Source organism: Pelobates fuscus, chromosome 7 (genome assembly GCF_036172605.1).
Source record: "Pelobates fuscus isolate aPelFus1 chromosome 7, aPelFus1.pri, whole genome shotgun sequence".
In the NCBI taxonomy this organism is placed as follows: domain Eukaryota; kingdom Metazoa; phylum Chordata; class Amphibia; order Anura; family Pelobatidae; genus Pelobates; species Pelobates fuscus.
The window spans coordinates 193,108,363-193,135,732 of NC_086323.1; the positions used below are offsets into that span (position 1 = coordinate 193,108,363).

At 46.3% G+C, this 27,370-nt stretch overlaps 1 protein-coding gene across 4 annotated transcripts in view; it reads left to right on the top strand.

The window, feature by feature from the left end:
• The window catches only part of LOC134568424 (oocyte zinc finger protein XlCOF7.1-like), a 206,941-nt gene extending 179,915 nt beyond the window's left edge, over nucleotides 1–27,026 (top strand). For 3 of the 4 annotated variants that reach the window (XM_063427010.1, XM_063427009.1, XM_063427011.1), the window contains exon 2: nucleotides 25,295–27,026. In XM_063427010.1, coding sequence (XP_063283080.1) covers nucleotides 25,345–26,973 — 1,629 coding nt within the window. In that variant the 5' untranslated portion in view covers nucleotides 25,295–25,344 and the 3' untranslated portion in view covers nucleotides 26,974–27,026. Of the gene's footprint in view, nucleotides 1–14,010; nucleotides 14,112–25,294 lie in introns of those variants that run through there. The other variant, XM_063427008.1, reaches the window with a different exon arrangement.
• Nucleotides 27,027–27,370: the final 344 nt, after the last annotated feature.

Genomic DNA, 27,370 nt, shown 5'->3' on the forward strand with positions numbered 1-27,370 from the left:
ACACTGGTATTGCACACCTTCCCTGCTCAGCCGATACATCCCGACTATCCTGAACACCTGTTGGAGATGCGAGGAAGAAACAGGATCCTTGAAACACATCTGGTGGGACTGCAATAGAATTAAGCCGTACTGGGAGAGCATCGAAAGGGAAATCGGAAGCATACTAGATAACCCCCTATGGCTAACGATGGAAGCTGCCTTCATACACCATACGGAGCAACCCATATCCACCTACAAAAGATTGCTCCTGAGACACATGCTAAACGCGGCTAAATCCCTAATTCCACTATACTGGAAAAAGCAGAACCCACCCACAACGGAACAATGGAAACGCAAAGTAGAGGACATATGAACAGCAGAAGCTAAAATAGCAGACCTTCTAGGAAGGAGTGACAAACACACAGAGCTCTGGATGCCATGGCTACTATACATCGCTTAGGTAACAACACACAGCAGGACACGCAGCTGAGAAAAATGAGAGATGGTGTGGACAGAGGACCCGGGCGTGCCGGGAGGGCGGGCGGCCTGCCACTATCCCGCACCCACCCAACCCACCCACCCTGTCTTACCCGTAGCCCCCCAGTTCCGAATTGGGACGTCATAACCACACACCCTTGACACGAAAGAAGACCCTGATGGGGGAGAACCCAAAATAACCAAAAGTGGATAAGGAGGAAGCACATAGGGGGAACGGCCCCAGAAAGGGAAAGACGCAACGACTTGACCCACTACAAGAAACATAAGGATGCAACAAACCTAAGGGAAACACATTAAGCAAACAGCACTTGCATAGTATAGTATACAGATGCACACTGATCTAAACACAGGAACACATAATCGCCAGACAGACCCGGAGAACTCATATTCGTTGTCAGAATCCTCGAGCGGGAAACCCAAAAGTGACGGCACACAATCATATGTCAAGGTTCCACACAAATAAAACTACACTATATCAGACTTACAAATGCCAACATCGACACAAACCGAATTAAAACACTAACAAACATGCACCTGGACCCAGGGGCGTATTAGCCGCGAGGCAAACAAGGCATTTGCCTTGGGCGGCATTTTCCAGGGGGCGGCAAAAAAAGCCGCCCCCCAAATGCCCAAGGCAAATGTCTTGTTAGCCTTGCGGCTAACAGACATGCCGGTTGAGCTGCTGGGCGATCGGGCGGCACTGCCTGCCTGGCTGGCGGGTGGGCGGCCGGCCGGCCGGCGGGCGAGGGAGCACTTCCCCTGAGCTGTTTGCTCAGCTCCCTCGCCAGCCGCAGAGTGAGGCTGGGAAGCCGGAGCCGGAATATGACGTCATATTCCGGCTCCCAGCCTCACTCTGAGGCGCGCGAGGGAGCTGAGCAGACAGCTCAGGGGAAGTGCTCCCTCGCCGGCCGCCCGCCCACCCGCCAGCCAGGCAGGAAGTGCCGCCCGATCGCCCAGCAGCCACTGGACCACCAGGGAGGAAGAGACACCCCCCCTCCCCAGCATTCCCAAAGGTAAGGAGGCTGGGGGGGGGGGTGTTAAATTAAAAAAAAGTGTTAAAAATAAATTTAAAAAAAAATCGAAAAAAAATCTGTTAATAATAAAATAAAAAAAAAAGTTTTAAAAATAAATGTAAAAAAAATGTGTTAATGTGGGTGGGTGAGTGTGTGTCTGTGTCTGTTAGTGTGTCTGTGTCTGTTAGTGTGTCTGTGTCTGTTAGTGTGTGTGTCTGTTAGTGTGTGTGTGTCTGTTAGTGTGTGTGTCAGTGTGTGTGTTTGTGTCTGTTAGTGTCTTTCGGTTAGTGTGTGTGTCTGTTAGTGTTTCTGTCTGTGTCTGTTAGTGTGTGTGTGTCGGTTAGTGTGTGTGTCTGTTAGTGTGTGTGTCTGTGTCTGTTAGTGTGTGTGTCTGTGTCTGTTAGTGTGTGTGTCTGTGTCTGTTAGTGTGTGTGTCTGTGTCTGTTAGTGTGTGTTTGTGTGTCTGTTAGTGTGTGTGTGTGTCTGACTGTGTGTGTCTGTTAGTGTGTGTTTGCCTGTGAGTGTGTGTGTATGTTAGTGAGTGTGTGTGTCTGCTAGTTTGTGTCTGCTAGTGAGTGAGTGTGTGTCTGTTACTGAGTGTGAGTGTGTCTGTTAGTGTGTGTGTGTTTGTTAGCGAGTGTGTGTTTCTGTTAGCTAGTGTGTGTTTCTGTCAGTGAATGTGTGTGTGTGTATTTAGAATGCGGGCGGGGGGAAAGGTTGGGTGGGGGTGGCGCGGGGGGGGGGGCGCTTGAGTTTTGTCCTGCCTAGGGCAGCACAAAACCAGGATACACCACTGCCTGGACCACTAGGGGACCAAAACATAGAGACAGAGACCCTCAGAAGTAGGATGGGGCGGACGAATCACTGGGGGCCCAGTTACTTCCACACATGTGAAGTTAATCGACCCATGAGGGTAGACGCACAAACTTGGCAGTAAGGCTGAGATAATTAATGAACCCAGATTAAAAATCAAACAACCATATGAAAAGGTCAAGGGAAATAGGAGGGCAGATGCGACACATTAATGGAAACAACGTTAGTACGACAAACAGAACGTAGAGACAAACTGGAAGGGAGACACATGCCACGCAGAACCCTAAACCTGTGAACCCAGATAAACCATGATAACACTTAGCTAACCCAAACACCTAATACAGACTGGGAATCAAAGCTGCTGTGACAATGCTTTATGTTGAATGAGGCCTGCGAGACAAAAAGCGACCTAACGGTAATGGAGCCTGTGTTCCCACATGGTTACGAAGTTTCACCATATGTATAACAAAATATGTAAATGCTTGAGACCTGCGAGTCTCTCTTTCCAATTATCAGGTCTGAGTTTATCTACACTATAACCAATAAAAAAATCATTTTTACAAAAAAGATATATCGATATCTCTAATCTGCGTAGTCTTAAATGTGTGATATCTAGTATTATAGGGTAGTTATATGGCACACTTGTTTATATCACAGACGCTCATGTTGATTGCATCAACATTTGGCACTTTTTTCACATCAAACACTTCACACATCATCACTTTTCATGCACTTTACAACTGTCCTTACTTATGATCCATGGCTGCATTCCGCAGCCTTTATTATTTTCACATTTACGATTTTGTTCATATCTGCGAATAAGGTATATTCACCATATTTATTTTAAAATAGTAGAAAGTTAGGTTGTCAGCACTTTATGATAGTGTTGTAATATAACATTGCATTTACACTATTTCAAACATTACACACAAAACAATGTAGCGGGAAAAGGTTGCACAAAAATCCAATATAATAAAACAAGTTTTACACAAACAACCCGGTGTAGCTAAAACAAATCACCCAAGTGGTTTATCACTAAAAAGTAAAAAAATGGATAAGCTGATTGCGCACGCGATGGTGTAAGAGATTCTTGATATACAGTAACTGGTATATCCTATGCAGTGTAAACATGAAAAACTATCATAGGGCAATATGGACACCTAAAATGACAAGCAAAATTAATTGGAGCACTCACAATGTTTAGAGCCCTTATGAGTCGGCTCTAAACTGTGCAGGCAATTCATCGGTATAATGATGTAAGAGTGGAAGAACGTGGTTATCGGCAAAAATCATCATGGTTTTATGAAGCAATACTAACAAACCTAATCACAATCTACGAAGAAGTAAGTAGAAGTATGGATCGGAGTGTTGCAGTTGATGTGATCTATTTGGATATTGCCAAGGTGTTTGAACACTAATCCTTTGTGTGGAACTGCATCAAACTTAAAGAAATTGGTCTAGATGAAAATTCTTGTTGGCTTAAAAATAATTTACAGTAATTGTAAATTTTCATGCTGGACAGAGCTTGAAAAAAGCATGTTTCAGTGTTTGCAGATGACACAAAACACTGTAACATAATACAACGTGAAGAAGATATTACTTTACTGCAGATGGGTTTAGATGGACTGGGAACTGGGTACTCAAATGGCAGATGAAATTTAATGTAGAAAAATGCAAAGTTAAGCACTTCGGGGTAAAGAATGCTCAAGCAACTTATATCCTAAATGCTAGTGAATTAGGGATAACAATACATGAGAAGGATTTGGGAATTGATACAGCCAACAAACTAGTCAACAATGTGCAATGTCAATCAGCAGTGGCCAAGGCCAGTAAGGTGTTGTCATGCATAAAGTAGGGCATTGATTCTAGGGATGAGAATATAATTTTTCCTCTTTATAAATCACTTGTGAGACCACATCTTAAATATGCTGTGCAATTTTAGGCACCTGTTCTAAAGAAGGATATTATGGCACTGGAAAGAGTGCAGAGGCGGGCTACAAAATTAATAAAAGGAATGGAAGATTTTAGCTATGAAGAAAGGTTAAAACATTTAATCCTCTTTAGTTTAGAAAAACTTAGTTTCAGAGGGAATATGATATTATACGAATATATCCAGAACCAATACAAACCATTGTGTGGAAATCTATTCACAAACAGGATGTCTATACATAGGACACAAAGCCATGCGTTTAGACTGGAAGAAAGAAAATTTAGTGTTAACAAGTGGTTTTATCAGAGTCTGTACAGATGTATAAACAGCAACCAGATCCATACATGCAAAAACATAATTGTAACGGAACTGCTGGCACCCGACTGGGTACCTTCCGTTGACGGATGCTCCTAGTGCTTCCCAAGGGCTCCAAGCACTCCACGAGGCATCATAACCACCGCAGAGCCCACGAACCACTGCAGCTTGGTTGGGGTCTCGTCGTCTTCCACCCACCCTGGACCCAAGACCAGGATCCAGCTTCCAGTAGATAGACCTTTCTTAAATCCAGAGAGCAGGAACAGGAACACGCTCTTACCAGAGCTTAGTGATTATACCCTGGGGAGTATAGTGATTATAGCAATCCCCAGAGTATAGTTCTCCAATCCCCCAAACATGAGCCAAAACTTCATGAAGATGCAAGATGATCTATTTAATGGTGGCCACAGCTTGACCTTTTATGCAGGTCCTCCAGCAAGGGATACTCCCACAGGGACCTTGTGGAGGACTAGAATATAATTACAGTAGCCAATCAAATAATTAGACAATGTGAAACACTCCCACAGAAACAGTAAAATCCCTCCCCTCTATCCTGGAGATAATTAGCTTAAGTGGCTGTAGGAAACGTAATTATCTCCAGGTACAGAAAATATCTAAGTTACAGCTGCAACAAAACACATTAAAATAAATAACTTATGTTTCACAGAACTGAACCCTCACATTAGACATATCCCTAGATAGCTTGGATCTGAGCGTTCAATATAGATGAACAGCGCTCAGATCCCACGAACATAGTCGAATCGCCATGTGGTTCAAGTGTTTATGGAAGTCTCTGGCTTTCCTGCCCAAAACAGTTCCACAGATATTGGCTGTGCGGCCAGTCTATTTCCAATAGTTCCGTTCCGTTCGAATGCACGACCAGGACCGTTTGTGCAAATAGCCAAAGTCAAAGTGGCGTTCGAGTTGTCAAACGCCGTTCGACTCCCGTTGAAGTGTCGAAATTCTGGAGAAGGTAAAGTTCAGCGGTGTTTGTGCCATCGCGTGTCCGATTTGAGTTCCATGAACTCGACGACCAAACACCGCTAAACGTGTTCAACTAAACAAGATGGTCGCCGCCACGTGTTCGGCTATACGAACGGCGACCACCCAGCCATTCGTCAATTAGCTGCGGTTAACCACAGCTCCTGGGTGGTAAATGAGGGACACACTCCACTTGTGGGTGGTCCGTTTTTCCGACAGTTTGTTCGGCAACCCCAAATACCGAACCATATCCGGGAAAGGCACGAACAAGCCTTTCCATAGCCCTAAGACCCATGGTAACGTATGGACCATAGTCCTGGGGTAAGAGCCTGGCAAGCAGGCCCCTCCAAACACCAGTGACGAAGGTGCTTTTGTCACAATATTATTCATTGATTCTTGATCCAAGGATAAATGTAAATGCCATTCAGGGGTCAAGAAGAAATTATTTTCCTAGTTTGTTGCAAAATTGGAAGTGCCTTCTTTTGGATCAACCGCAAAAAACAAATGTGAGGAAGGCTGAACTTGATGGACATCTGTCTCCTTTCAGCCTACAAAACTATTTAACTAACCATGTAACCTTGCCAACCACAGAAGTAAATTACCTTCCTGTCCTCCTGCTCCTGTTTGCCTGGGCCTGCAGATTTACACAGCTTGATGGTTGAGGCTTTCTGGCTTCCCTCAGAGCTGCTGCAGCATGGATGGTGGCCGGCACCTGTGGAGGCAATTTGCACACATTACTGGAGGTATGGATACCGGTGTGGGCCCCCCCGCGGCCTGCCTCCCCCTGGAGCACCCCCTGTGGTCTCCCCTGCTGCCTCCCATGCGGTCCCTGCCCCTGGGGGCCGCACCAGCACTGGCAGGCGTTCCCGTCCACCTGCCAGTTTCTCTCCAGATCCCACTCCTCGGGCCCGGTGTAGGAGCAGGAGCCTGGGCCCGAGGCATCACCAGGACCGCGTGTCTGGGGCTCCAGACACGCGGCCTGGGTCCAGTGGCCGTGATTTGCGGCCTTCCGCGGCTGCGCGCGTTGCGCACCCTGCTCCCTCAAGGCCTGAGGTGAGGCCTTCCTCCGCTGCGTGCCCTGCGGCCCGGAGGCCTGGTGCGCAGCCTACCCAGCGGGCTCCACATGCCTGGCCTGTTCCCCTGACTCCCGCCCCGGCCGCCAGCGTTGGAACGCGGTCCAGGGGCGGTGGGAGGCCCGTGAATACTTCCGGGCGGAGGTCGGCTGCCCGGCAACGTGCCAGGTCCCCCCGCAGCCGGCGGGGTTGTGGGGCTGCCGCTGGGCCCCTGTGATGAGTGGGCCGCGCGGGGTACCGGGGTACCGCCGTTGGGGGTGCATGGGGGGTTCCCTTGTGGGTCGGGAGCCTCCTCTGCCGGTGAGGAAGGCTCCCGGTATGCTCTTTCCCCTGTCCCCTCCCTCTCCCATGGGGTTTCCGCGAGGGGGTCCCCGGGACCCTCTCATCCCTTACTGTCCTCCTCTTGCCCCCTACCCCCTCTTTCAGCTCTGTGGGTCGTCCCCCTCTCCTTTTCTTCCCCCCCCCTTTTCAGCTCTCTTCCTCCTTTCCTCCCCCCTCTTCCTCCTTCCTCTCCCCCCCCCCTTTTCTGCCCTTCCCTCCCCTGGCGCCTATCCTGCTCTATCTGGGTCCCCTCTGTTCTCCCCTGCCCCCTATACCTGGCCTGCCCCCCCCCATGCAGGTCACTTACCTTGGCCATCTCCTCTGGGGCGTGGGCTCACGTCCTCTCTGCTGCTTCCCTCTCAGGACACTGCTGCAGTTCATGGAGCGGTCCAGCAGGTGGCGTCTGGATCACAGCTGATGTCTTCTGTGGATGCTGGAACTGCTGTTTCTTTGCCTCAGCCTTCTGTGAGCGCAGTGCCGGGCTTGGATTGCCAGGCTGCAACCGGTGAGTAAATTTCCCCCCTCTTTTTAGCGCTTTGCGTGCCTACGTTGTTCCTTCCTTTATTCAGTCTAATCCTCTTTGCACACACACACAAAAAAATAAATAATAATTATAATTATTACAGGACAGAAATAAAATGTAAATTGCCAAATGGACTAAATTACACAAAAAAAAAGTGCATACAATGACAAATACAAGAAGAAGATTAAACGTAAAAAAAAAATAAAATAAGAAAAACTGAAATAGAATCCAAGTACTTGGTGGGTGCATGGACACGGCTTCCCCCCCCCCCCTTAATTTTCAGTATGCATCGTATGTTTAAGTGCGCTTTCCTGCAGCGTCCCGGGTTCGCGTGACTCTGGGCGTTGTTGAGCTAATATGGCCCGCTTGGCTTGCGCGCAATACTAGGGAGCAGGTGGGGGGAGGGGCTTTTATTGCAGGGACGTTCCCTCCTGCCACGGGGGACCCTTGACTAAGAGGGACATTAGGGGCTCCGGGAGGGTCGTGGGGAGCATGCTGTGGTCGGTTACGCCCCATGGCGCACATTCAAATGCACCCTGTGTTCTGGATAGCATGGTCGGGGAGAGTGCTCCCCGAGAATGCGCTGCGTGGTTCTGCGGTCGGGACACTCTCGGGACGCATATCGTCCCTGGGATGAGCTGGGTTGGTGGAGGTACGTTTTGCACTTTCGTTGGCGGTGCGACCCTTCTTGGCTTGGGGCCGGATGGGCTTCGGCCTCTGGTTTTACTTAGGACTCGCCTGGTGCCTCAGCATGGTGCGTTTTTTTGTCGGGATGGGGGACGTGGGTGCTCTCGGTGCAGGACCCTCAGTCCATGTGAGAGCTCCTTCGGGTGGTGTGGGTCCAGTTTACCAAGAACGCTCGATTAGCTTACTTCCCAATCGTTTAGTGTGCCCCTGGAGTCCGCTCTGCGGGTCCCCCCTTTGGGATGTGGTGCCCATGGAGGAGCCGGGTTGATATCGCCTGGTTCCTTATTTACTCGGTTGTCGATTCCTTCCGGGGGCTGGGTTTGAGTTGGTGGCTCGGCGCAGCGGTCTGCGTGGGTGGGCTGCGTGGGCCCTGGGGCCTTGCTGACAAAGGCGGCTGTGGAATCGGTTTACTCCCAATGTCGCTTATGTGTGGGGCCGTCAGTGTCCCATGTACGCAGTGTTTTCTTGGGATAGTGTTTTGGAGTTTCGGAGTTCCGTGGGTCGGGATGCGTGCTATTGTCTCCTGGATAGTGGGATCGATTCCTGTAAGGGGAACGTCGGTTGCCCCTGGCTGCGGTTTGGGACGTCAGGCAGGAGGCGTCGGTGGTTTGGAGGGGCGTTGTGGGTTTCGGCTGCGCTACCCGTGGGCTCTCCTGGGTACGCTGGGCTTTGCCTGTTGGGGTTGCCCTTGGGACTGTATGGGGTTCCTGCTGGGCCTCCTTTAACGGTGGCTTGTGCAATCTGGCCCACTGAGTCCTTTCCGCTGGCTTCCAACTGTTTGCCGCTGCAGCAGGTTTGGGGGTTTTGGGATATTTGGGCTCTCGGTGGTGTGCTGCCTCTTGCCCATTACGCTGGCTCTGTCGGACTCTGGTGTTGGTGGAGGTTCCCCTTTCTGGTGGCATGGGGTACCCGGCTCACAAACAGGTGGGTGGGTTTTCCTTGGGGACCATCGTGGGGTGGTGCTGGCAGTCTTTATCATGTGACAGTACCCTATACCCCGGTGGTACTCTGGCACTCTGGTTGCGGCGCCTGACTCGGCGCTGTTTGAGTCTAGGGGCGGCTGGTCAGGGTTTTTGTCCGGTTATTACCGATATGATGGCCGATGCTCTGTCTTGTTCATTATTGAGCGGACTTCGGGCGGAGGTGTCACGGGGTCGATTTGTAAGACAGTGGAGGTGTGGTCGCTTGGTCCAACGGTCTGCTGAAGCTGGTCCGTGGGCGATCTCTTAGGCGGCGTGGGGCCCGCTCCAGTAAGGTTGGAGTGATCGGGACGGATGGGAACGTTTCCTTTTGGGTTCCGGGATTGTACTGCTCATCTACATGTTTGGTTCCGTCTATTACGGGCGTTGGGGGCGATTTCTGCGATTAGCGGGGCTCGGCTTCCCGTTCATGTCACGGTCGTCGGCAAGTGGGAGGGTGTTTTGGTGGAGTTGAGTAAGTATTGGAATGGACTTCCTTCCGGTTTCGAGGCTCGACGGCTGTTGTCGTTGGGAAGGGTAAGTTGGTTAAGGTTGGCTGTTTCATCGATAGACTCTGTGCAATTCTTGGATGTTGTGGGTTGACTTTCTGCATCCTCCTGAGGTAGATGGAATGCACGGGGTAATGGTTGGGCTCCTACCATGATGTAGTGGGTTCCCAGGATAGTCTGAAATATACCGTTCCGATCGGAGATCGTGAAAGGTCCCGTCATTTGCCTATTTTTCATCGGGAGTGCTGTTCCGTCCCCTGGATTCTCCGGCCTCCTCACCCCTGTTTGATTCTCGGAGATGGGTTTTCTCCCCGGCATCCATTTCGTTGGGATGTTCCGCTTGGAGGCTCGAATTCCTGGATGAGGATGGTGGGGAGTTCAAGGGGCATTCATTCTGGTTGGGGGTGGCTACGGACGCCGCCAGGCTTGGCGTGCCTGCGCCCATGGTTCAGAGAGCTCGAATGGTGGGAGTCAGGGTGGTGGGTTCCTTAGGTTCACCCTGCTGGTCTCCGAATGGATTTATCTCCACGATTACGGCCCCCCCTCCCCCCCTGGAATGGGAATGGTGGGATTCTCGTATGTAATTTGGGCCAGGAGGCAGGGGCGAGTGGTTGGATCTTACGCCTTCAGGAGCGGAGGTTCGGTGGTCTGGTACCGGATACATGAAAGGGGTGTGGCTCTAACTCATACGGGGTCAGCGGTCCCGCCTCCTAGGAGTACCAGGGGTTTTGTCATCTCTGGGTGGAATGACATGGGTTCGGTAACGGTTTAGGAATTGGGTGCTCTTCAATCTGGCCATATTCCGCATTCTGCTTCTTCCCAGAGGTTCTCAGGGGCTTGGCTGAGGCTATCGCCCGTTCCTGTTTGCAGTGTGCTCAGCACTGTGAGTGCCCTGGTGCGCTGCCGTCGGAATTCGGACGAGATGGATTTCTAGGTTTGTCTTGGGGGTTTCCAGTTCGCCTTAGGGTTTGGCCGGATGTGGCCTAGTTATCTCGAGGGGATGGGTGCGCTTTATGGAGGTCAGAATAGGCCTATGTTCATCTAGCGCTGCGAGAAGTGGTGGAACAGGCCATGGCTGGTTGTGGTGGGGTCCCCCGCTGATTTTAGGCGTAAAACAGCGGGGTTGTGGCAGGGGTATGTCCTTGCCAATTGAGTTTGAAGTTACGTTTAAGTATATGGAATGATGAACAAGTTTTTAAGATCTCAAACCTCCCCTGCTCCAAAGGTTAAACTTTAGGTTGCCTGAGGTCTCGTGCCCATCGAGCGTGGATAAGGTCGGCTGATGGCAGGCATTGGAAAGATATGATTTTTATGACGAGGGGGGAGGTGAGAGGGAGTGGTGATTAGGAACCACTCTATGTTTATTGGCAAGGACGGTTGGGTCACTGTATAACACTATGTGTGGAGTTATATATGTATATATGTTAATTTATGCTTATTTATGTCTAACGTTTTGGTTACAGAAAAGAAGAGATTTAATAAATAAAGTTATGGATGTGTAATGCAGTAATTTAGTTTGTGATAATAAATGCTGTGGCCTGTTTCATCCATACTAAGTGGTCTGTCGTTACTGGGGGGTTGAATGGGGTTAGATTTTGTTCTAGGCTGCATCGCGATTCCCCACTACGTACATACATGACTGCCAGACCTATTAATTTATTGTGAAAAGCTGTATGTTTATCAATAATTAACTTCCAAGCGTCGTGTTTTTTACTTCTGTAAAATAAGCAGATAAAACTGGAGAAGAATCGTAAAGAAGAATAAATTGGAGAGCTAGAGAATGGCTTCTGGTGATGAGTTACCAGACTGTTATGTTTTAGAAGTAGGAAGCCGCAGACATCATAAAGTAGGGTGCAGATAAGTAGAATTTATTGTCAAAATGGACAAAACGATGGTACGTCGTTACAGCCATGAATTCTTTATCCTGTATGCCCCTGTTATGTTCTGTTAGTGATTGTTGGGCTGCATGCAAAGACAGACCACACCACCATTTTCTTTTTTGTTATGTCAGCGCATGGTTGGGTACAGAAACAAAGAGGGGACATGGGGCATGTAAGATATATTACAGGTGACAACTTAAGTCTTGAGATGACAAACTGGTCAAGAGTGTGACAACCAAACATTGACATTGGAACATGAGAGAATAGTAGCTTTAGGAGAACAGCGGCATAGCTAATGTACATTTTATTGTGACTAAGGGTCAGGTGAATGGTACAGCAGCATTCTAAAAGTACCCCTAACCAAAGGGGCAGTGGGGGGGGGGGGGGGGGATGTGGGTGTTAGTGCAATCCCCGTACTAAAGGGGTGAGTGCCCTGTCTACTAGAAGCCGGAGCTTCTATCAACGGGTGGATGGGCTCCATTTAACTAGCTGAGCTAGATCAGATCCATGTATTATGTCTAGCCATACAACAGTCTAAAATATGGATAATGAAGCATAATATAAAAATTATTAAGCACAGTTAAACTACACACAAAGAGTTCGGACTACAGCTTCGCATCTGTCCATATCCTCTGTATTCAAGTCCCAGGTGAGGAGGTTGGGATCTTCCCAGAAGTGGAGGGGACAGTTTTCTGTGGGTTTCGTGCCTGCGGGTTGGTTCGTTGTGCAGGGTCCGTATTCAGGTCAGTCAGTCCCAGTTTCAGTAAAAATTGTGGAGCTTCGGCCGGTGTAGATATTTTGTGTATAGTCCCCTCATGCGACACTACCAGGAACCTGGGTGATCTCCAGTGATATTCCATTCCGGCCGATCGGAGCCGGTTGGTTACAGGATTCAAGGATCTTCTCCATTGCAGAGTAGCCCTGGTAAGATCTTGGTAGAAGGAGAGTGAGGAGCCTTCAAATGTTAGAGGTGACTTGCCCCGTAGTGCTGTCAGCAGGGATTGTTTATCTTGTGCTGTAGAGCAGCGGACTATGACGTCTCTTGTCACTGGCGCCTGAGCTTTGCCCGAGATTGGCAGTCAGTATATCCCATCTAGGGAAAACTTCTTTGCTTGGTTTGGTGGAAGCACTGTGGCCACCATCCTCCGAATTTAGTGAGGGAGCTCTTTGGGTGTGATCGGGTCGGGTATGCCCCTTATTTTCAGGTGATTGCGCCATGACCTGTCGTCTAGGGCCGTGTAGTGGAGTGCTAGGGCTTGTAGCGTCGCTTGTAGGGTGAAGACAGTGTCCGATAGGGTCGACAGGCCCCTCTTGAGGTCAGTGATGTCACCCTCAGATGTTGCTACCCTGTCTGTTACAGCTTGTAGGTCCGCTTTTATCCCTGCCACATCGGCTGCTAGTGTGCCTTTTATCTCCGTGATCAGGTTACGAAATCAGGTCCGTGTCCCCTGCAGGGTGAAGTACCTGTTCAGAGGTCGGGGCAGGTTGTGTCCCTTCTGAGCAGTCAGGCACATTCTCGGGTCTCGCCGTCACCGCCATTTTGGTCAGTGGCTGCTGCTGGAGCATGGACCCTATATCTCTGGTCCCAGAGTGTCTTTCCTGTCCGTCGCCCCATGATTGGTGTCCGGTTATGGAGGGGAGTGGGCAGGTGAGCCTTACTGTCTGAGTCCTCCAGAGGTCCAGGCAGTCAATTAATGCAGGTAGGTCTAGGCTTGTGGGTGATCTGTAGGCCCCAGGCCTCCGCTTTTGTCGTTTTGCTTTAGCGGTGTGTAGAAACGGCATGTGGTGTCCCTTGGTGTGCTCCGTAGAGTATGCCGGTGTTTATTCAAGCATTTGTGGGGTGAGTCCCCCGAAAACCCGCAGTTTTTTCAGTTTTGCGATCGGAGCGATGCGAGATAGCATCCGCTTTGGCTCAAGGTTAGGCTCCGCCCCTGTTTTTTTTATTTTTTATAGGTATGCTGTGATCAGCAGGGGGAATCAACATGCAGAAGTAGGGAACTGTTGTGGATCAAATCAACCGTTTGATAATTGTATGTCTGCCCCTGGCCAAATTAAAGTATGCGTGCACGCTTCCCCCAGTAAATCCCACCAGACACAAGGTTCAGGTTGATGAAAACTTGAGGAATGTTTATTCCGGGAGGCTGACATGCCCTTATAAAGCATAATTACATCATATGTATTGTCAGAGCTAACAGAGAATAATAAATTAATAATTGGTTCGGTGTTGGGTGATGTATTCAATGTACGTCCCACTGGGTGTGATATTGCTGTTATCATAAAATACTCCCCCAGATTCCCAGCACCATTTTGTTACACGAGGTAGCTAGTCGATGGGTGGGGTACTCATGAGTGACATCTAGATGTCATTTTAATAATTTAGTAAATAATAATGATTACATGGTTATGAAAAGTAAATAGGCATTTTACTAAACTATTATTTTGTCCCCAACAGGAACGCTTAACTGGTCATCCCCTTACCTGTAGCCGCATTCTCGAAGGGAGCTCTATTCTCGAAATGGTGATCCACTTCTGGTTCAAAGTGGTAAGGTAGCTGACTTCTGGAGAAGTTCCCGCGCTTTTACAAACGGTTTGGTTCTCGTGGACATTTGGAATCTAACAATCTGACCGCTGTAAGTATTGTCATTTGTCCCGCAAATGGACATCAAGAGCCCACCAGCGGGAGTCTGACAATCGTGATTAACTTAGCCTTTCGGACCTAATATGCTTGGTTCGGCACAATATTTTCATGCGCACATATTGCTTGTTACATCATCTAACTCTCACGGAATACTGTATGTGCTGTATTTTGTAATTTCTGCTATCGGGTGTGGTAGGCCTCTCTTGTGGTTTTCTATGGTGAACAGAAGGTCTTCCGCAAATGCTGACACCTTATATTCCTGTGAATGTTCCTTTATACCTATAATTTTAGCCTGCTTGCACATTGCCTGTAACAGGGGTTCTAGAACTAAAATAAAAAGAAGAGGGGATAGGGGACAGCCTTGGCATGTTTCATTAGTGATGGGAAATGTGTCTGAAAAATTGCCGTTGGTTTTAAGTTTAGCGGTCGGAAAAAAAGTAAATCGCTCGCATCCACTGAATCAAACGTTGACCAAACACCAGAGTCTCCAAAGTGTTTAGGAGGAAGGACCAGTCCACTCTGTCAAAAGCCTTCTCTGAATCAATCGCCAGTATAATGACTTTGTCTGTGCATGATGAATGAGATTTATGATTTTGGTGGTATTGTCTTTGGCCTCTCTGGATGGAACAAATTCGGCCTGATCAGGATAGACTAGTTCTCAAAAGGGTTTGTTTTCCCTAAAGTAATGGTGGAGAGGATATATTTCCTGATCTGTTCAGATTGCAATAGATTAGGGTTATGTTTCTGTAGTGGAGCCCTAGATCTAGCAGGGACCTTTCTCCGCTGGATCCACACGAGTATAATCAGGAACAAGAAAAATGCCAAAGAAATAGCCCACCTCCTCCCCAGCAACTGGGCGACACACAGTTCTGGGAGTACAACTGGCTTTTTTCCTGCCACACACGACTTTTATACATTGCCCATAGCATCGGGTTTGTAAGTCAAAAATACAGGGCTTTTCTTCCCAGGATCCTCTGTGCCTGAACGATTCTTGCGTGAGAAAAAGCTATAATTTTTTGCTCAGGAACAGAAAAATATACAATATTGGAAAACACCCCAAAAATGCATTTTAATAACTTCAGAACCCCACACAAGTCATATCACCGAATTGCTTGGATCTGAGCGCACACTTTGCTGAAATATCACTCAGGGTAGGGTATGAATGCTCTCCCTGTTTGGTAGTTTATGTCTCCTAACTGTTCAGGAAGTTGGATGGTTTTCCCTAGGTCGCATATCCGAAACAGTTCCACACTGTCAACAACCATGTACCACTGCCCGCGTTTGGGACAAAATGGCCACCAATTGATAGAACATATGCTTTCTGTTTTATGAACGGTGGCCACACAGGGAAAACACTTGAACTAATAACCAATTTGTGGTTAACAGCCAGGGGTGGTCAATAATTAAAAGGCACGAACAAGGGGCCACACAGCGAGGGGGTTCGGTAAATGAACAGGGGTATACGGACAGCCGAACAACGGGAATAAAAGTATATTTGGGTTCTGCATTCTGCTACACTGCTCCCCCTTAACCACAATCCGGCATACACAGTCTGATCCTTAATGGATCGACTTGGGGATGTCCAGGGGTGCTCACGGATCACTTCTCAAGTTCCCAGGGTGTTAATGTATAGTGAAGTCAAAAGCAGCAGCCTGGCGTTGTCGCCTGCCACACTGTTCAGCCATACCAACGGGTTGTGATCCATGAGCAAGGAGAATGGCTGGCTGTCCGTACTAATATGGCTGTAACTTTTTCAGGGCCCACACCATGGCCAGACATTCCTTTTTGATGGAGGTGTAGCTTATTTCTCTGGGTAACAGCTTGTGACTGATGTAAGCCATGAGATGTTCTCCCCTGTCAGGTCCCACTTTGCTCAGTTCTGCTCCCAATCCATACATAGAAGTGTCTGTATGAACGAGAAAGTGTTTAGTTAGATTGGGAGCTGCCAAGACAGGGGCATTCCACTAGAGCCTTTTTTAACTGCTTGAATGCCTGCTCAAACTCTGGGGCCTAGGCTACTTGGCGGGGAAGGTACTTATGGATAAGATAAATACAAAGGGCTTGGCCAGGGCACTATAATTGGGCACAAACTTCCTATAATACCCTGCCGTCCCAAGAAAGGCTAACATTGAGTCTTCATCCTGGGGGTAGGACACTGGGCCACTGCCTCAATCATAGCGGGCTCAGGCCACAGGCCTTTGCAGCCCTCTTCCCACTCTGTGACCAAGGTACTGTACCACTTTCACTTGCTAGGCTTAAGTGTTAAGCCCACTTCTCTAATCCTATCTAGGACCACTCCTATATGGGCCAAGTGCTCCTGCCAAGTATCGCTGAAGATGGTGATATCCAGATATGCACAGGCATAGTCCTGTAACCCATCTAGGAGTCTGTCCACCATCCTCTTGGAAAAAAGCCGGAGCGTTTTTCATCCCAAACGGCATGACTTTAATTTGGTACAGAGAGAATGGGGTGACAAAGGCTGACTTAGGGATGGCTTGGGTTATCTGCCAGTACCCCTTACAAAGATCAATTGTAATAAGGTATTGGCCCCTCGCCATCCTGTCTAGCAACTCATCTATCCTAAAAAAGAGAATAGATGAGGGCACAAGTTTTCACAGTGTCTTATCAATTTCTGACAGTGTCTTATCATTTAACCTGGTGGTCTACACAAAAATGTTTTGGCACCAGGACTACTGGAGAAGCCCAAGGGCTGTCGGCGGCTTCAATAAGCCCCAGTTGGAGCATCTCCATCCCATACTGATTCCGGGGTTCCCTCTGACCCAGTCTGACTAGAGGTGACCCTGTCCCTGTATACTTGTAGCATTGGTTCAGTTGTCTCCTCTTTCACCAAATCAGTTGGGGCATTCCAGGAAAACTCAAGTGGTGGGGAAGGGTCTCTTACCTAAGCCTCCAGGTGTGAGCTATGGTCCCTTGTGCCGGCCTGTTGCCTGGTGACCACCGGGTATAGTTTCTACGACCTGGCTTTGGGCCTCAAAAGTGGAAGTGAGCTTTTCCAGAACATTCCCGAACAAAACTTCCACAGGTAGCTCCTGCATCAGCCCAAACTCCACCATTCCAGACCCCGCTCCCCAATGAAAATGTACCTGAGTAACCGAACTGCCACAGAATTGCCCATTCGCGCTGCTTCATGAACCATAGAAACATAGAATGTGACGGCAGATAAGAACCATTCGGCCCATCTAGTCTGCCCAGGTGCCACTTGACTAGCGTGAGGGTGGTTCCCATGTCTCAGAGCCCTTGGACCATCTTGCCCTGAAGGTCCACAGTCTGTCGGTGGTGCTGTCGATTTTCCGCCGCTGCTTGCACCGGGTCTGCCTCATGTAGGAGTTCATAGTACTCCTCGGTTGGTCCTGGAGCGGCATAACGTGTGGGGGCCTCAACGTTGTAATAGCTTGTGGCTGCTCTGGTTGCTGGAGGGGGGCTGGGACGGATCCATTGTTCCCGGTCCCTGTTCTGCGGGCAGTCCCTTTGCATGTGCCCCATCTTTTTACACAGATGGCACTGTACCTGGCTTTGCTGTTGGAAGTGTGGTGGTGGGTGGTTGAAGGTACCTGCTTTCTGGGTGGTGCTACTGGTCCTGGAGTGGTTAATGCTGGACAAGTAAAGACTCTTGGTTGGACTGGTCTTTGCTGTCTAGATATTCATCTGCACGCCTCGCTGCTTCTGTGATGGTGGTGGGGTTGCAATCCCTTACCCACTCCTGGATCTCTGGATCCAACCCATTAAAAAACTGTTCTAATTGTATCTGCTGTAAGAGTTCCTCCATCGTGCTTACTTCCTCCATCGTGCTTACTTGGTTGACTTGCACCCATCCCAGGCTGGCTCTGTGTAGCTGGCATGCCCTTTCGTCATGAGAATCTTTCTCTGCTTTCCTTAGGTCGATTGGCCTATAGAGATACCGATATTGCCGATAATGCAGACCAGGAGGGCCCACAGCAAGCTCTTACTTACCTTCCCTTCAGCTCCCCTAAGTCTTGCGAGTCCCGCGATATATTTACAATAACTTCCAATTTGCTCTGTATGCTATGGAAACATAGCATGGGTACGTGAAAGTCATAAAAAAAACTACAAGGAAAAAAGAAGCCCCATTTGTATTTTAAAGCTGCAATTTCATATAATAGCACAAAGAAGTGCTAAGGAATAAAAGCCGAGGGTGGACAAAAGGGAGAGTGAAAGGAAGAGGGAGCGAGGAAGGAAAAAGAGAGAAAAAGAAAGGGAAAAAAAGGGGACATTTGGGACTTAAAACAAAAAAGGACTACTAAACTAAATAGTGAAATAAAATGGCTACACCAAAGATCCCTAGAAAAAAAGAACCTGAACAAGATATCAAACGAGATAAAGGAATATTGTACTGTGTACTGCAGCCTACACAAGAAATTCACTTGATTTTTTATTTAAAGGTTGTTTGAGGTAGAAAATGAAATGTTTTAAATATCACATCAGGAAAGGTACACAACACCAAATGCAATACGGAATAAGTTTGATAAATAATAATCTGTGTCAAAAATGGGTGTGGTTAATTAAGGGGTGATTACAAATTTATATAAGTGTTAAGTCCGCTTTTTTATGCCCCCCCTCCTGCTGCTGTTTTTTTGTCCAGACCTGTAGATTTTGGGATTCTCTTTATATATCTATAGATTTTTTTTTCTCTTTCTTTGGCCATAAACGGTGGTAAAAGCTTTATGAATAATTATTTAAATTGCTGGCCCATGCCTACCCCCTAAGAATACCCCTGCGTGAAGATCTTATAATCGATCTCAGCTAGTGACATTATGGGGAATAATGTCAGAGATTACATTGAGAGTTTGTTGTCCTTCCTTATGTACCGTATATACTCGAGTATAAGCCGAGTTTTTCAGCCCATTTTTTGGGCTGAAAAACCCCAACTCGGCTTATACTCGAGTCACTGTCTGTATTATGGCAATTTGCATTGCCATAATACAGACCGGGGGAGAGGGGGGCTGGCAGAGCTGTAACTTACCTGTTCTGCAGCTCCTGTCAGCTCTCTCCTCCTCTGCGCCGTCCGTTCAGCACCTCGGTCAGCTCCCAGTGTAAGTCTCGCGAGAGCCGCGGCTCTCGCGAGACTTACAGTGTGAGCTGATAGAAGGAGCTGCACGGACGGCGCAGAGGAGGAGAGAGCTGACAGGAGCTGCAGAACAGGTAAGTTACAGCTCTGCCAGCCCCCCTCTCCCCCCACTGAACTGCCATGGACCACCAGGGAAGGAGCCCCCCTCCCTGCCATATATCAAGCAGGGAGGGGGGACGAAAAAAAATAAATATATAAATAAAATAAAAATAATAATAATAAAAAAAAAATTAATAACAAAAAAAGGGGGATAAGGACCACTATGGGAGGGAGGGGGGGGTATAAGGACCACTATGGGAGGGAGGGGGGGGGATAAGGACCACTATTGGAGGGAGGGGGGTATAAGGACCACTATGGGAGGGAGGGGGGGTATAAGGACCACTATGGGAGGGAGGGGGGGAGATAAGGACCACTATTGGAGGGAGGGGGGTATAAGGACCACTATGGGAGGGAGGGGGGGTATAAGGACCACTATGGGAGGGGGTGGGATAAGGACCACTATGGGAGGGAGGGGGTATAAGGACCACTATGGGAGGGAGGGGGGTATAAGGACCACTATGGGAGGGAGGGGGGGGTATATGGACCACTATGGGAGGGATGGGGGGGGATAAGGAACATTATGGGAGGGAGAAGGGGGATAAGGGCCACTATGAGAGGGAGGGGGTGGGATAAGGACCACTATGGGAGGGGAGGGGGAAGTAAGGACCACTAGGGGAGGGGAGGGTAAGGACCACTAGGGGAGGGGAGGGTAAGGACCACTAGGGGAGGGGAGGGTAAGGACCACTAGGGGAGGGGAGGGTAAGGACCACTGGGGGGGGGGGGGGTGAAGGAACACGGGGGTAGGGAGGTAAGGACCACTGAGGGAGGAGGAGGGGAAGTCAGGACATATGGGGGGGGGGAGGGGGCGGCAAAATTTTTGTTGCCTACGGCGGCAAATATCCTTGCACCGGCCCTGCACACACTGCATTCACACACTGCATTCATACACACACACACTGCATTCATACACACACACACACTGCATTCATGCACACACACACTGCACTCATACACACACTGCACTCATACACACACGCTGCACTCATACACACACGCTGCACTCATACACACACGCTGCACTCATACACACACGCTGCACTCATACACACACACATACGCACACACTGCAACACACTGTAAATAAATATTCAATTAATATATTTTTTTTAGGATCTAATTTTATTTAGAAATTTACCAGTAGCTGCTGCATTTCCCACCCTAGTCTTATACTCGAGTCAATAAGTTTTCCCAGTTTTTTTGGTTAAAATTAGGGGCCTCGGCTTATATTCGGGTCGGCTTATACTCGAGTATATACGGTAAGTGAGGACGTATGCAGTGGTCTCCCTTTATATAGGGGGATTTTCATGTTGTGTAGTTTTTTGTTTTTTTTGGAGGGGGGGGGGGGGTTAAAATTTCTTTATTTGTGATAAGCAGGTAAATACAACAGTGCCTGTATCGCCACAACAGCATCATCAGGCTCAATATTCGTGGTCAAGATAACAATACAATGGTATGATGGGTTGCAACTAGTATTTTACATATATATAGTAATTCAAGACACGCGTTGTAACATGAGAAGTCAGTTTACGTTGTTACTACGTTTCCATACAGGGCTGAAATAGCAGTGGTTGTTGCGAGTGTCACAGGGTTTCTAGAATCTTGTTTTTACAGTCAAAAAAATTTAGTCGACAGACCACATCTTGTGGGAGATTAGTTTGGGCTTCTCACGGGCGCAGAGCCCTGTGGGCCCTGTCAAAGGCTACCGGGGTGTCTGTGGGTCTTTTTAATATCAGATTAAAGAGTTCCCGCAGCACAGCTGTGAGGTCTTCACGATCTGGCTTTGGGAGGCCTTTTATCCTCAAATTGTTGCGCCTTCCCCGGTTATCTAGGTCGTCCAGGGAGCGCTGCACAGCAGAGTAGTGGTCTGTGTGGGTCTCAACTGATTCTTGTAGTAGATTTAGTTGCGCTTGGATCACGTTCCTGTCATCCTCTAGGGAGGAGACCCTTTGCTTAATATGCTGGAAGCCTACTCCTATGGCGTCCAGCTTAGTTTGGAATGATGCCTCCAGTTTTTGCAGCATTTGAGCCAAATCCTATTTGGAGGGTAGGGCCCTGAGTATGGCCTTAATATCACTCTCTGTAGAGTGTATCGTGTCCTCAGATCTTGAGGGGCTCGGTGGTGAAAAGCAGGCCTGTGGTGAGCTTGGCGCCATATTGGGGCCTACCTTTTTTGCATTATGTTTAGCCGTGTCCCGAAAATATTTAGTGAGGGACCCCAATTTTCCGTCAGGAGTCTTGTCCGATGTCTGGTGTCCAGTGGTAGATCTTTTGGGGTGTCCCATTTTATTTTGTAGTGCCCGATGGCTATGGATTCTTTCTCCCTAGCAGAGGAGCTCAGTTAGCACATGTCCATGCGGTTTGGCTGCTAGCTTCTCCCCCTCTGTGTAGTTGATTTTTTTTGTTGACCCTGTGAGGAGGACTGAGACAGGGAAAAGGAGCAAATGAGAATAGAATAGTATTCTGAAGTGCATTTCCATGAATATACAGGGGCTGTATACCCCATTTAAAAGGAAACTGTTATATGAATTACTCAGAAAGGAACAAGTAGACATAGTCATGATACAAGAGACTCACTGGAAAAGGGAAGAGAAGGTTAGATGGAATTATGAGTTGTATGAAAAAGCAATACAGGCATCTTTTGAGAGGGGGAAAAAAGAGTCGCTATTATTTTTTCATAACGGCTTAATAAAGAAATACTATACTCAAAACTGGATAGCGAAGGAAGATGTCAAATTTTGGTATGCAGGGTAGACTCCATAATATAAACCTTTTCAATCTTTATTTGTCAAATATAATACCAACAAAGTATCTAAAAAAGGTAACGGATAAAGTTGAAAAGGTTAAAATGGGAATATTAGTTTTTACAGGGGATTTTAATTGAGTCCTGATACGGAACTAGATTAAAAAAAAAAAAAAACAATTAAAGAAACAATCTTGGATATTCGGAAACATTATAAAAGAAAACAACTTGTTGGATGTATGGTGAATTCCTGAAGTATAACTGTCTGTAAGTTATGCTTTATGGACTAAAAGTAATTTTGCAAGGTTCAATCACCATGATGTTTCATTGTCCTATTTCTTATCTTTCATGAAAATATTGTCAGTACTAAGTACGGTAAACAAATAATATATAGACAGATTTTCTTTAACACCCAGTACATTTCCATTGGCAGGTCACACCAGGTATATGCTATAATTTCAATAACACAACCTTCTAGTTTAAGTGGTAGAGGTTAGGAGTGATAGAAAAAGAGTAGTAGATGCTTGGCACAGCCTTCCAGTGGCAGAGGTTACGGGATAACAGTGAAATTATGTGCTGCATGTGTTTAGAATATATGTGATTAGAATGTATTTGATATACACAGTATGTGTAATTTGTTCCGCTAGCATTAATGCAGATACGTGAGGATTTATGGCTTAAATCTAATTTTGCAAAGCAAATTAAAGTAAAAAGGAGTATTGTAACGGACCGTTTTGCTCACCAAAGGTTAAAACCCGTTTAGGCGATATTCCCCTTTCCAGATGCACAGGCAGCTACTGTAAGCACCAATCTCCCGAACAGGAAACACACGAATACTGGAAACAGCCGAACAGGAAAAACCATACAAAAGGCAGTCAGCATACAATCCAATTCCCCCAATAACGAGACAAAACTTCGTTTTGAGGGTCAAGCAGAATCTGACTGTCCTGGCACATACAGCCTCTTTTATTCCCAATCCACAACCACAGTACAGCCCACAGGGTTTTACAGAACAACCAATCAATCCGTACAATACACACAGACACTCCCACACAAAATCCTTCCCTCTGCCTGTGATATGATTACTGAACACAATGGGTAATCTCATTATCACAGGCAGAGGAATACAGGTTTTTACACAATATTTATAACTTCTAAAATATACATGTCACAAACATAAAACATACATTTTCATAATCAGCATGCGAGAAATACACACATACTCAAAAATCAGGGCAATCGGTTCAGGGGTTAAAAAGTTAGATGGAAGTCCGTTATGTCCGACCGCAAGCACATTTTCCTGCCCAAAACAGTTCCATAGATTTGGGCTGTGCGGTCGGTCTATTTCAGGCTGAAAAAATGACTAAGTCCCATTCGAACGAGCGTTCGAATCTTCGGCTGCAAAATCATTGTGGGAGAAGGTAAGGCTCAGCGGTGTTCGCGCAACTGTGTAGCCGATTTCAGTTCCATGAATTTGGCTACACATACCGCTGACCGCATGGAATGAACCAAGATGGCCGCCGCCACGTGTTCGTTTTTCAAATGACGGCCCCTTCGACTACTTCGGCATTTCGACGGAATTCAAAGTGCCAATTTAAAAGTACAAACCCTTTCTCTGGGAGTTAAAGGGCCAGCAGCAGCACAACAAAAATCCATTATGCCCAAATCTGCTATTTAAAGGGCCAAACCTCCCAGGGACATAATCACAGGGCAAGAGGCTGGCAAGCAGTCCTCTCCAGACACAAGTGGCAGGGCTGGTTCCGCCACAAGTATATACAAAATACTTCTATTCTTTGCAATCACCATGACATCTGATAGTCGTTTTTCTTAATTATTAAATATAGCAAACAATAATTTATAGTGATGTGAGAAAAAGGAGGAGACCGCGCCTTAAATATAAAGAACTAGATTAATATACAAAAAAGGTATACGTACACTATATTTGAAGTAATGGTACTCTTACACAATATGACCTCAGAAAATAAAAAGGAACATACAAAGAATAATAGTGCAATATGTTTGGTACAATAAGTGTGTAGATGAGTAATACTAATAGTTTTCCACTCACATATCCCAGAGCTAACCTAGAGCTCTGCCTTTAGTGCGCATGGACGGAACAATCCCCGTCTAAGGATATATATGAGGCGGTCCCAATCGTCTCGGATGGAGTAATATGTGGAGAGACAGGAGAATCCAGATAGTGCAATATATATTTGTAAAATAAAAGGTGAATAAAATGATATAAAATCAGTACTCACATTTACTAGAGCAGAACTTGCTCGTTTCTTTAGCGTAGGTGGTATAGTCCCCACCAAGGAACAGGATGGTTACCAGGATGGAAAAAATAAAATTCAAATGTATATAAACAAAGAATTTATTTGAACAAAAATAGGATAAAATAAATAAGAGTGCTATTTAAAAAGTCTTTCAAAGTCCACTTTACGCGTTTCGCCTATCAAAAAGAAATCTGAAGAAGCCTTTTTGATAGGCGAAACGCGTAAAGTGGACTTTGAAAGACTTTTTAAATAGCACTCTTATTTATTTTATCCTATTTTTGTTCAAATACATTCTTTGTTTATATACATTTGAATTTTATTTTTTCCATCCTGGTTTCCATCCTGTTCCTTGGTGGGGACTATACCACCTACGCTAAAGAAACTAGAGCAAGTTCTGCTCTAGTAAATGTGAGTACTGATTTTATATCATTTTATTTACCTTTTATTTTACAAATATATATTGCACTATCTGGATTCTCCTGTCTCTCCACATATTACTCCATCCGAGACGATTGGGACCACCACCACCTCATATATATCCTTAGACGGGGATTGTTCCGTCCATGCGCACTAACGGCATAGCTCTAGGTTAGCTCTGGGATATGTGAGTGGAAAACTATTAGTATTATTCATCTACACACTTATTGTACCAAACATATTGCACTATTATTCTTTGTATGTTCCTTTTTATTTTCTGAGGTCATATTGTGTAAGAGGACCATTACTTCAAATATAGTGTACGTATACCCTTTTTGTATATTAATCTAGTTATTTATATTTAAGGCGCGGTCTCCTCCTTCTTTTTCTCACATCACTTCTTTACAAGGTTGGGGTTCCTTGTACTGGTCACTGCAGCCTAATATTTTATATATTGAGCGCCTAATTCATCCATTTTGTTTGTACAATAATTTATAGTGACAGATTTCCTTTAACTCCCAGTATATTTCTTTCAGGTGTATTTGTCAGAAGAGGTGACAAGAACAGAAATACATGAAGCAAAGCTATGAAGAAATCTTTTAATAACAGAACCAAGGAGTCTAACTCTGAAAAATCAAGCATTTTATCAGATAACTATATGTTCTCAAAGGAGACCGTAAACATAAACTCCAAACCGTTCTCGTGTTCAGAATGTGAAAAATCATTTTCTTTCATACATCATCTTGTTACACATCAGAGAACTCACACAGGGGAGAAACCGTTCTCATGTTCTGAATGTGGAAAATGTTTTAGTCAACATGGAAGTCTTGTTACACATCTGAAAACTCACACAGGAGAGAAACAATTCACATGTTCTGAATGTGAAAAAGGTTTTGGGAGACATTCAGAACTTGTCCGTCATCAGAGAACTCACACAGGAGAGAAACTGTTCACGTGTTCTGAATGTGAAAAATGTTTTAGGCAGTCCTCTCATCTTGTTGAACATCAGAGAATTCACACAGGAGAGACACCATTCTCATGCTCTGAATGTGGAAAATGTTTTAACCAACATTCAAATCTTGTCAGTCATCAGAGAACTCACACAGGAGAGACACCATTCTCATGCTCTGAATGTGGAAAATGTTTTAACCAACATTCAAATCTTGTCAGTCATCAGAGAACTCACACAGGAGAGAAACTGTTCACGTGTTCTGAATGTGAAAAATGTTTTAGGCAGTCCTCTCATCTTGTTGAACATCAGAGAATTCACACAGGAGAGACACCATTCTCATGCTCTGAATGTGGAAAATGTTTTAACCAACATTCAAATCTTGTCAGTCATCAGAGAACTCACACAGGAGAGACACCATTCTCATGCTCTGAATGTGGAAAATGTTTTAACCAACATTCAAATCTTGTCAGTCATCAGAGAAATCACACAGGAGAGAAACCGTTCTCGTGTTCAGAATGTGAAAAATCATTTTCTTTCAAACATACTCTTGTTACACATCAGAGAACTCACACAGGAGAGAAACCGTTCTCGTGTTCAGAATGTGAAAAATCATTTTCTTTCAGATATCATCTTGTTACACATCAGAGAACTCACACAGGGGAGAAACCGTTCTCATGTTCTGAATGTGGAAAATGTTTTAGTCAACATGGAAGTCTTTGTACACATCTGAAAACTCACACAGGAGAGAAACCATTCACATGTTCTGAATGTGAAAAAGGTTTTGGGAGACATTCAGAACTTGTCCGTCATCAGAGAGCTCACACAGGAGAGAAACTGTTCACGTGTTCTGAATGTGGAAAATGTTTTGTCAATAAAGCAGATCTTGTCCGTCATCAGAGAACTCACACAGTAGAGAAACCATTTTCATGTTCTGAATGTGGAAAATGTTTTATCCACAAAGCTGAGCTTATCTGTCATCAGAGAACTCACACAGGAGAGAAACTGTTCACGTGTTCTGAATGTGGAAAATGTTTTGTCAATAAAGCAGATCTTGTCCGTCATCAGAGAACTCACACAGGAGAGAAACCATTTTCATGTTCTGAATGTGGAAAATGTTTTAGGCAGTCCTCACATCTTGTTGAACATCAGAGAACTCACACAGGAGAGAAACCGTTTTCATGTTCTGAATGTGGAAAATGTTTTATCACAAATGCAAAGCTTGTCCGTCATCAGAGAACTCACACATGTGAGGTGATTTTATAATTCATCTATGGATTATTATTGTGATTTTTTTCTAATGCTGACACAATAAATAGTAACTTTTGATATTCGCAGTCAATGATGCATTGGTATTGTGGCACCCCTGTGCTATCGTGTGGAGGCGCCTAACGGCTGTAGACTCACCGGCAACCCAGTATACAGCCCAGAATACATTGTGGTTCTGGCTGTTACAGAGTATACTTATTAGCCTATTCCACTGGTAATACACTTCAATGAATATGGTTCCTTAGCATGACTTAAGTTTGCATGATTCCAACCAAGACCTCAGCAAAGAGACAAGACACATGCTAGCAACTTGTAGGATCACTATTTCTGAGCTCCAGCTTTAATTATAAAACCACAGCACACACATGAAATGTATTTACAAGTTATTTATACC